Source organism: Myotis brandtii, unplaced genomic scaffold, assembly GCF_000412655.1.
Source record: "Myotis brandtii unplaced genomic scaffold, ASM41265v1 scaffold131, whole genome shotgun sequence".
NCBI lineage: Eukaryota > Metazoa > Chordata > Mammalia > Chiroptera > Vespertilionidae > Myotis > Myotis brandtii.
In genome coordinates this window covers 440,922-452,153 of record NW_005354632.1, presented here as the reverse complement: position 1 = coordinate 452,153, position 11,232 = coordinate 440,922, and the positions used below count along the sequence as shown (strand labels likewise).

Here is an 11,232-nt window from a genome sequence, read left to right as displayed (position 1 = left end):
ACATCCCCGGTGGGGGGTGTGCAGGAGGCAGCTGATCGATGTTTCTCTCTCATCGATGTTTCTAACTCTCTATCCCTCTCCCTTCCTCTCTGAACAATCAATAAAATATATATTAAAAAAAAAAATCAGTTGAGCCCTAGCTGGTTTGGCTCAGTGGATAGAGCATCGGCCTGTGGATTGAAGGGTCCCGGGTCCGGTCAGGGGCACATGCTCAGTTGTGGGCTTGATCCCCAGGAGGGGGTGTGCACGAGGCAGCCAATCAATGATTCTCTCTCATCATTGATGTTTCTATCTCTTTCTCCCTCTCCCTTCCTCTCTGAAATCAATAAAAATATATTTTAAAATATTTTTTTTAAAAATTAGTTGACCATTTGTGGGCTATTTCTGGACTTACTAATTTGTTCCAATGCTGCCTTAGTCTATCCTTACACAATCAGGTAAGATAGTGTGTGTCTTCCAACTTTATTTTTCAAGACTGGCTATTCTGGGTCCTTTGCATTTCCATATACAATATAGAATCAACTTTTAAAATTTCCTCAGGAAGCACTGTTGGGATTGCACTGAATCTATATGGATCATTTGCGGGAGAACTGACAATAATATTGATCTTCCAATCCATGAGCATGGCCTATTTATTTATGACTTTAAAATTTCTTCTTAGTATTGTTGAATAGTTTTCATTATGGAGTTGTGTACCCTTTTTGCTAATTTTAGTCCTCAATGTTTATGGTTTTTGATGTGGTTTTACATGGAATTTTTAAAAATTTCACGTTTCGATTGTTTTCTCTGATATAGTGGGGCTGGTATGCTTCTAGTACATGAAACCATTTGCAAACTACTGGGGCCTCTATCTGCAGAAACACTGTTCTAGGTGATAGGAAACCACTGAAGAATTTCTTATCCAATTTGCATTAAAGAAGAACGAACTATGGAGGATAGATTAGAAAGTGAAGATAGTGGAGGCAAGGGGACAACTGAAATAATTGCTACATAGCATATTCATTATCTCTTATTGTCGTAGATTCTGCTGCGATAAGTTTCAATACCCCTGTTTTACAGACAGATAAGGAGAAATGTAGAGAGGTTAGAATGGAATCCACGTTCCCATGGTTATAAGTTACATTGCTGGTATTCAAACCTAGAGAGAAAAATGGGCTTGGATTGAGGCAGTGGCAGTGGAATTGGATACACTTAGATTGCAGGAAACTTGCTGAAAGAGAATTGATAAGACGAACTTTCCGGTAGGGCATTGAAGCATGCTTCTTCCCTTCTTTCTCATCAGGAATAGTGATCATGGTAGCAGCCCTGGGCGACTTTCCTGGGTTGTGAGGACACAGTGGGACTATGTGAGATGCATTTAGTCTGGTGTTCAGATTATTGTCAGTGCTCAATAAATGGTTGCTGAGTTGGGGTTTATGGGTGATGAGTATACCATTAAGCAAGACAGGAAGAAAGGGTTGGGATGTGATCACGTGGAGAGTTTTGAATTAATCATGTCTTGTGTAATGTGAAACCAGCTAAAAGAGTGAGTGTGCAGCTTTGAAGAGAGGTTTAGGCTAAACAGAATTTTGAGAACTTATCATTAATATTCTTCATACTAGGTAGGTGAAGCTGAGAGGTGATCATTGTTTTAAAATAGAAAGAAAAAAAAAGTATGCTAAATGTAATTCTTTTAGCCCAAATCCAGAGCACTATTACTAGGAGGTATTTACTAGAGCTTTAAAAAGGTTGTTTTAGGATGAAGAAAATAAAGTTCTGCAGCATACAACCACAACAAAAAACATGCATCTAGCTGTGTGGTGCAGGCAGGAAATATAAACAGAAGTAGACAAGCCCATGGATGATGATGTCCTTTGCAAACAATAATACCTTTAGCCAGAACTCCTATAGTATACTCTTGAGAATGACCTCAGGGAATACAGCCCCTCCTTCCCCCAAACTGGCTTTTCTTTTCAAGAACTTAGGTACTTTATTTCCCCAAATTAATACCATTATGAGTAAAGCTTAACCTGAACAGGAGACAGGTACAGCCAAGTAATGCCCCTTCTATACACCTTGGAGTGCAGCTGCATTTGTGTGCAGTTCTCCAATTTAAACACCAGATGGTACCACTCACCAGTATTTGACTGGTCCTTCAGCCATGGCCCTCTGTTGGGCAATGAAGGAAGCTATGCTAGTCATTCAGTAGAACCCGTGGGAAGAACTCTTGCCTTGACACGAGTGTTTACCACATAAAAGCGGCACACCTTGATTTACAAATGTGGGACATTGTCACTGAGCTCCTGAGTTCATGTTCTCTTTTTTTCTTTCCCTGCCCCCAGCCCTTTTACTTTTTATTCTCAAGGATATGGGATCAAAATGGGTGGAAATAATAATACTCTTTTGCCTATAAATAATAATACAAGTTAGTTCTTTAAGAAACTGGTTTTAGTAGGATGCTCAAAATATTTTTAATTTATTAACACTTGAATCTTGGTATGTCTAGAAAATTCCTTGAGTGGTTACTTTTTGGGTAAAATTGGCATGCAGATTATCTGGCCAATGAAGATTACCTAGACTGCTGACAAAGGGGCATTAGGGCATGGGCCAGAAGGACCTCAGGCCCCAACAACCCTTAAAGAACCCACATCAATAAAGCCAGTACCTAGTAGGTGTTATGGAGTATCATTCACTGTGTTGTACAATAGGAGTAATCCTTGTATGTAAAGGATATCAGCCCTTTGTAATATGTGTAGCAATTACTTTTCCCAGCTTGCTTTTTGTCTTAGAATTTGCTTATAGTATTTTTACTATATGGAAGTTTAAAACTTATGTAGCCGAAATTCTGAATTCTTTGTCTCTCAACTGTAGGTTCTTATACTAGTAGTCATGCCAAGAAAAGCCTTCACTTCAGGATTACAAAGATATTCATCTGTGGTTTTTTTTCCTTAGGATATTTATAGTTTCATTTTTTACATTTCCATTTTTGTTTAACTTGGGTTTTAATGTAAAAGCAGTGAACCCATATTCCTAAGTGCCCTATGACAAAACTGGGTAAGAACTAGACATAGGAAGGTCATTGAGCAGTCCTATCTGCACACGTTAGAATGCCAAATTGGATGTGTTCAAATGCCAGGTGCTTCTGTGACTTTAAGACCTACAGTAAGGGATTATTGCTAATCAAGATTACTTAGAAAGTGGAGGAATTCAGACTTGAACTTGGCCTTGAATGACTTAAAATTTGGGTAGAGATAAGGACAAGGGAGTGTTCCATGCTGTAAGCAGAGGTCTGGATATAGGAATAAGCCCCTGTGGCTGCAGGAGTGGAGTAATGACTGCAGTTATTAAGTTCTTAATATGGGTCAAACTTTGATCTGACTCTGTTATCTTCACAGTGACCAAATGAGGTAGGTACTTATTTATTAGAGGCCCGATGCGCGATGCGCGAAATTCGTGCAAGAGTAGGTCTTCACAGCCGTGGTGGCTGCCTCGATCCTGAGGCTGCAGCCCCAGCTTTATCTGGAAGGTTGTCCGTAAGGACGTCCAGACAGCTGTTCGGTTGATTTGCATATTATGCTTTTATTATTATAGATTATTATTACTTTTTACCATTTTATAGGAAAGTAAACTGCCACAGGGGCCAAATACGGTGTCTTCATTTTCAGAGCTAGTTACGTGGTAGGGCTGAGATTCGAATCCTCCCAGTCTGCCTGACAGTGTGATGCTGGGTTGGACAGCCAGCCTTTAGGAAGAAGGGAGGATTTGCTTTCTGATGAAAGAGACTGACTTGAGGAGGTCCGTCCTCCTCTAGCTGGTTTCTTCATCCTTGTTGTTTATAACCTGTGTCCTGGAAAATAATTAATATGCTACAGACATTACATTCTTCTTATAGTGGAATCAGTATTTGCTTTCACATGTGTTTTAATGGATTTTCACATCCTTGATTATTTGTGTTTTATACTACATTAGATTGTTATTCCGATGCACTAGAAGTAAGGCTGAGAAGAAGCAATGGTGTGGATATATCCCATGGCAGGTAGGAGTTATTCACCTGTTTTCAGACCTGCTCTGTTCATACTGTTTAATCTGTGGCATCACCTGAAAAAACTTTGAAGTACAACAGAAACTGGTCGGTCTTCATCATACTGTCTCTGAAAGGCAGTTCTTTTCTTTAAGGAAGATAGACCCTGTTGTGACTTTTAATTCAAAGGACTATTTGGTTATAGTAAAGAATTAATTAACTGTCTTCTATTTTACTTACCTAAATATTTTCGGAGGTCTTAAATGTAGTCAATATTCTCCTACTTAGGGGAAGATTTAGATCAGTGATGGCGAACCTTTTGAGCTCGGCGTGTCAGCATTTTGAAAAACCCTAACTTAACTCTGGTGCCGTGTCACATATAGAAATTTTTTGATATTTGCAACCATAGTAAAACAAAGACTTACATTTTTGATATTTATTTTATATATTTAAATGCCATTTAACAAAGAAAAATCAACCAAAAAAATGAGTTCGCGTGTCACCTCTGACACGCGTGTCATAGGTTCACCATCACTGATTTAGATTTACTTGACTAACTTCAGCATCTTTTTATAGACTGATATCTCCTTGATATTGGTATAAGCTGATTATAATTCATAAGCTCTTAGAACACGAGAACTAGGAGAGATCCCACAGATATCCAGTAGGTAAGAAACTATACCAGTGATGGCGAACCTATGACACGCGTGTCAGAGGTGACACGCGAACTTATTTTTTTGGTTGATTTTTCTTTATTAAATGCTGACACGCCGAGCTCAAAAGGTTCGCCATCACTGAACTAGACCTAGGGAGGTGAGGAGACTTGTTTTGATGGAGGGATAGCTTGAACTTATGATTCTAGACTCCACAGTGAGATCTTCCAAATCAAGTAAGCATAGGACCTTGATTTGGTTTGGGGAAAAGTTCATCTTGAGCAAATAGTTTTTCATGAAAAGAATTCATGTGGCTGTTGCTATTAGAAAAGCTCTTTGATTTAGTTAGCACATTTCCTGGAGGCCTGGAAAGCAGTGATCATGGACAGAGAAGGAGCCAAGCATTGAAAGTGCTGTTAAGAAACAAATACTTCATGAGTTTGACAGGAGTCTTTTCTAGAGGCAGGGATAGTCCCAGGAATGTTCAGAAATATTATAGTGCTTTTACTGTTTCCATTTCTTCTGGGGAAAAAAGGCATTCTAGAAATGAAGTTTGCATTAATATCTTATATTAGACTAGAGGCCTGGTGCATGAAATTGATGCACTCGAGGGGGTCCCTTAGCTTGGCCTGTGCCCTCTCGCAGTCCAGGAGCCCTCGGGGGATGTCCACTGATGGCTTAGGCCTGCTACAGAGCGGGCCTAAGCTGGCAGTTGGACATCCTTAGCGCGGAGGCGGGAGAGGCTCCCGCAACCACCGCTGTGCTCACCAGCCGTCAGCCCAGCTCTGGCTCAGCAGCGCTCCCCCTGTGGGAGCACACTGACCACCAGGGGACAGCTCCTGTGTTGAGCGTCTGCCCCCTGGTGGTCAGTGCACGTCATAGCGACCGGTCATTCCTCTGTTCGGTCGATTTGCATATTAGCCTTTTATTATATAGGATCATGTTCTTTTTCCTGTAGGATCCTAATTCCAAAGAGCATTCTGTAACCAGCAAGTCTCAACATGCATCTGAGCCATCTCATTATCCTTCCATCCAGCAGAGAAACCCGTTCAAGGTACTTGACAAGAATCAAGAACCGTCTCTGTGGAAACAGCTCATCAAAGGTGAAGATGTGGAAAAGATGGCTGATAAAAAGCAAAGGGAAAAGGAAGACCCACTCTTGGATCAAAAGAAGGAACAGAAGCCTAAATCTAACTGTTGGGTGGAGAAAGATCTCTCATCTGGCCGGGTGGTAAAGGAAAAATCTGCAGGTCAAGAGAAGCCACGAGGGGAGAAAGCAGAGCTTCGGTGTGAAGCAAAGGGAATTGAAGGGACGCACAAAAGAAACCTTCCTGAGATGAAATCCAAGCAGTGCCATGGTAATGAGCTGAGAAAACCATCTGCGGCTCCTCAGGAGAACCTGAATGGTGAGAGTCATTATGTCCAAAAAGAATCAGAATCTCTGAGAGAAAGGAAGACCAGGCCTTTGCCTCAAACTGTTCGCAGCCCAAACCCAATAAGCAAGCCCCTGGAAGCAGGACACCCCAGCAAGGAGCAGCCCAAGATTCGGGAGGCTAGAGAAACAAAGGCCGAGGACGACCCCAGCACGCAGACCACCCAGAAGGGGCTGCTCCAGGGGCCTTTCCAGGCGCAGGCAGAGGCCCATCCTGCGCCTGCTCCAAAGGGCCCGGCCACCCAGCCTGCGCCACAGGCTGCAGGGCCGTCCCTGGGAGAGAGGAGAGAGGCAGATACCAGCAGTGGTGAGGAAGATGATGTTATTTTCGTTTGCTCTCAGCCAAGGATTCCCTCATTCTTAGACACGACTTCGGACTCACAAAAGAAGGAGAACCTTCCATTCCCTGGTCAAACTGTGCAAAGGAAAATTTCCCCTGCCTCCGGTGTTTCCAGGAAGGTAGAACCTTCAGACCCAGCATCCCAACGTGCGCACCTCACAACACAACTGAAACAAAAGAAGGTAACTACTGCCTTGTGCTTCCTTTTGAAGGTTAGGACTTTGCTTACTCTGGGCAGAGAGGGACTCCACCAACGAGTTAAAGATGTTAATGTGAGCAAAGGTCTATAGGTGGGTGTTTACTTCTGCCTTTTCCTATGTTTATATTTTCAGGATTGGTAAATCAGCTGGGCTTAAAAAAAGTTTTGGTTTTCACATGTATAGTTAAAAGATCATACTTTCAGAGTTTTAGCATTTTAGGTATTTTAATCTGAAGCTGTCTTTAACAACTGGAGAGGAGCGATCCATTTTATGGGACCTGTTTTTCAGAGCACACTGGCGTCAGTGAACATTCAGGTTCTTCCAGACAAAGGTCAGAAGTTGCTCAAGCAAATTCAGGAGTTGGAGGAAACACTCAGTGCTCTTGCCCTCTCCCCAGAGCAAGGTAAATGGGTTGTGCCCCAGAACTCAGGTTTGCATGAACTTTCTTTACAAGAGACATTCGAGAAGCCATCTTTTAAGAAATATATATAGATATATATTTATTGATTTCAGAGAGGAAGGGAGAGGGAGAAAGAGATAGCACCATCAATGATGAGAAAGAATCATTGATTGCCTCCTGCACACACACACACACACCCCAACTGGGAATTGAACCTCAGCTCAGGCTTGTGCCCTGACTGAGAATCAAACTGTGACCTCCTGGTTCACAGGTCAGTGCTCAGCCACTGAGCAACACTGGCCAGGCACGAGAAGCCATCTTGATAAAGAATGTTGACTCATTCACCTTTCCATTTCATTATCTGCTTCTGAGCTTCCTTCTAAATCACAAGTGTAATTTATAAAAGCTTCCTCCTATTTCCTGTGGACTCACCTCTCTTTCCCATAGTTTTATGCACACACTCTAGGAAGCTTTCCCTAGCTTATTGCAGTGGTGCTCATCCCACTCTCTCTTGCCCTCTCCTCACATATAATTTCTTTACTTTTCTGAACTTTAATCTGTTCTTCCCTTGTTTTTTGAACAGGCGCAGATGAGAAGAGTAGCACTCAAGTACCACAACAGAGTAGCTTCGCCAAAACTACCACTGCCCCTCCCCACTTGGTGCCACCCAGACCCCTACAGCTGCAGGGTCAAGCTCTCCAGCCTCTGGGTTCTCTGGGACTGAAGGCTGCCAGCCAGGCAGCTGCTGGACAGTCTAGTCAGCGCTATGGAGGTAAGATCAAGGGCCTGGCCCTGTTGTGAATAGCTACCCCTAGGAGGTAAAATTCTGCCTGGTAGATGTCTTTCTGCGCACATGAAGGCGAAGCCATTCCTGAGTTGTTAGTTGCCTGTGTGAGAAAGATTGTGATGCTCAGCTGAGCTCTGCACAGTGTGTTTATATCTCTGTGAGGGCAGACACTGTGTCTGCCTGGTTCACTGACCTTGATCAGTCAGCCAGGGGCCGGCACGTAGGAATCAGTAGTAAATGTGAATGGAAACTTGAACTCACAGCTTGGTGGAGTAGGTAGACCAGCAGATACATTTGTCTTCCCTCTGTGTCTGTTAAGCAGAGCAGAGGAATGACATGACTAAAAACTGATAGCAATAGACCCATCAAGAGCAGTAACACCCTGTGTAGCTCAACATTTTCATCCTGAACTTTCCAGAAAATGATGAATTTAGAAGTAACTGCAGAATGAAGATCTCAGGGAGAGCCTCGGATATATAATAGGATCGGTTGGTGTGTTGATCACGAGCCAGGAGCTCAGGTTGGCTGGCAGTGACCAGTTTCCCCCCAGTGAGAACTGCTAGAGGAAAAGGGAAGCGGGGAGAAGGAAGCAGACGGGGAGAAAAGGGAGACGGGAGAAAGCTGAAGAGCATAGTTCACAAGGGGCTCTATACTCTGCCTGAGGAAGCTATGGTCTGTCTAGAAGGGCACAGAGAAGGCGTACTTGTTAAAGTAGCAGAGTAGTCAGGGGAGTACAGGAATGTTTTGAAAACGTTACTGTGTTACAGCATCATCCCTACTCATAATGGTGACTGAGTCACCTAGAGGAAAATTAGATTATTAAGGTTTTGGAAATAATCCCATTAAAATAGTTTTCCTTTTGAAAGCATTTTAACATCTAAGTGGTTAATGTTTATTGATCTAAAAAGCTCTTATTTGAATACTTCATCCCTAAAATTGCAGTCAGCTGAGGTGCCTGCATTTGTTAACTAACTTCACTAGAATTGTCTAGAAGGCTGGGCTACCAGCATGAAGTATTTCTCGGTGCAGGGCATTCGGCTCTGGCGTGCACTACAGGGCGGTCTCTGTCTGCCTCAGCCTCGCCTGGCTTGGCCTTTTCTGTTGCTAATTCCTTGCACTCGGCCCCAAGGATCTTTTCTTTCTGAAATACTGATGGTGTTCAATTTCCTCTGCCACCTCTTCAAAGCTGGAAAAAACCTAACCAAAAATATGATGGGTTATCTTATTTTTTCATTTTACTTTATATTATTTTGTCCTTTATTATGTGATTAAAAACAACAACACACACGCACACACAGAGAACGGAGATAGAGGAGCCTGTGGGCTAGGAGATCTGCAGGCAGGGAGTTTTAGTCCAATATTGTATGTCAGCTATAATTAAAAATAAAGAAAAAGAATTTTCAGTCCATACAAATCCATCATTTGGCAAATAACGAATTTCTTTTTGCAGCCATAACCAGGACATGCTACTGGCTATGTCACCTTTAGGTAACACCCCTCTGTACACAGGCCCTACAAACCAAGACCGCCTTCACTCCGTGTGGAAAATCACAAGTGAAGCCATTGATGAGCTGCACCGATCACTGGAGTCATGTCCTGGTGAGACAGCTGTGGCAGAGGACCCAGCTGGGTTGAAGGTGAGCCGGGGAGTGTCTGGTGGCGGTGTCCCCGTGCCCATGGAGAGGTGACCACTGTGCGACGGCTCAGCAGAGTGCCGCTCGGATGTGTTTCCTACAGATAATGCTTCAGTGGCTTCCCTTGCATTATTTTGTCCTTTTCTGTTTAGCAGTGAGAAATAAGCATTTTTTTTCCTTAAAGTCATAAAGTTATACAGTTGACCTTGCACAATACTGTTTGAACTGCATGGATCCACTTATACTTAAATCCGCATATAATTGGACCTGCACAATTCAGATCCGCTTTGTTCAAGGGTCAGCTCTCCACGTCTAATACTGTTTGAACTGCATGGATCCACTTATACTTAAAATCCGCATATAATTGGACCTGCACAATTCAGATCCACTTTGTTCAGGGGTCAGCTCTCCACGTCCATAGCAGAAGCAGATCTACTTAACAACCTTTGGTGGATGCCACAGGATACAGAGGAACTGCTGCTCTTAAAGAACTAGTTAGGGTGACAGTGCCTGCACAACATACACAGGACAATAGAAAGTGACTTGAAGGTAGGATGAAATGTGCATTGTAAGGCACTATAGACTGTCTACAAATGCAAAAGAGATTCAAAATAAAGGAAAAGTCACGCTAGGTCAGTAATTACTAGTTGTCTGCCCACTTTGTGCCTTGAAGCTGCAGCCTAAAGATAGCTGGGAGGATGGAACCCAGACACCCCAGTTAGAGGGAGGGGTGGTTAGAGGGAAGATACAGAGAGTGACAGGGTGACATCAGGACCTGAGCCGGGAGCAGCAGGTGATGTTACTGAGTGGGAAGACTCCCGTGCTGTGGAGCCTGGCCTTGGTGAAGAGGCTTAGATCACACTAGCTCAAGAGATATTATGGAATCACTGTAGAATTTTGAGCAAGGGTGTTTTATGAAGATTATTTTTGTCACTGAGTACAAGATAAACAGGAGTAAGAAAAGACTAGAGAGAGGGGTGCCAGTTAAAGGGCTGTTGAAAATTATGGTTAACAATGCAGACTGGGATGTTGGCTACAGAGAGGAGAGTGAAATCTATAATAATAAAAGCGTAATATGCAAATCGACCGAACAGCCAAACAGTGGAATGACCGTCCATCCGGACATCCTTTTGGACGACCTTCCAGACGAAGTCAGGGCTGCGAGGGCCGAGACAGCTGGGGCTATGAAGGCCTACTCTTGCACGAATTTCGTGCATAGGGCCTCTAGTTGAAGAGATAATAAGGAAAAGCCAACAGAATGGCTGGTAAGCAGGGTGACCCATCAGAGGCGTTGGTAGCAAGCAATAGAAACTGACTTTGGCTGATTAGGCAGACAAACCAGGACTCTCACTTGAGGGTGAGAGAGGGGGTGCTTGATAGACATGCTGGACAATAGGCATAAATCACACTGTCCCGGGCAGTCCAGGATGTACGGGTACCCAAGGGGACACGGTGGAGTCAAGGACTTCAAGGTTATATGACATCTAGACTATTGGGGGGATCACTTAGAGAAAATAAAAGAGTAGAATGTGGCGTTGCTGTGGGCAGGATCCAGGATAGCCTCTCATGAGGAATTTGAACTTGACTTTTGGTGATTACTTTTGTCAGGTCCCTTTGCTGCTGCACCAGAAGCAGGCATTAGCCTGGTTACTGTGGCGGGAAAGTCAGAAGCCACAAGGAGGAATTCTGGGTAAGTCTGGTATTATGGAAAGAGCCAACAAAGATACTGTTGTACTATTTCATATGATCCTCTCAACGCCTCTGGGGTTGTTGCCCTCTGTTACAG

At 43.3% G+C, this 11,232-nt stretch overlaps 1 protein-coding gene across 1 annotated transcript in view; it reads left to right on the top strand.

Moving 5' to 3' along the window:
* Nucleotides 1-11,232, top strand: part of TTF2 (transcription termination factor, RNA polymerase II) — a 35,224-nt gene that overhangs the window by 5,065 nt on the left and 18,927 nt on the right. The window contains exons 4-9 of the mRNA XM_005859947.2: nucleotides 3,949-4,015; nucleotides 5,612-6,607; nucleotides 6,914-7,028; nucleotides 7,609-7,797; nucleotides 9,322-9,449; nucleotides 11,055-11,136. Of these exons, the coding sequence (XP_005860009.1) occupies nucleotides 3,949-4,015; nucleotides 5,612-6,607; nucleotides 6,914-7,028; nucleotides 7,609-7,797; nucleotides 9,322-9,449; nucleotides 11,055-11,136 (1,577 nt within the window). The remainder of the gene's footprint in view (nucleotides 1-3,948; nucleotides 4,016-5,611; nucleotides 6,608-6,913; nucleotides 7,029-7,608; nucleotides 7,798-9,321; nucleotides 9,450-11,054; nucleotides 11,137-11,232) is intronic.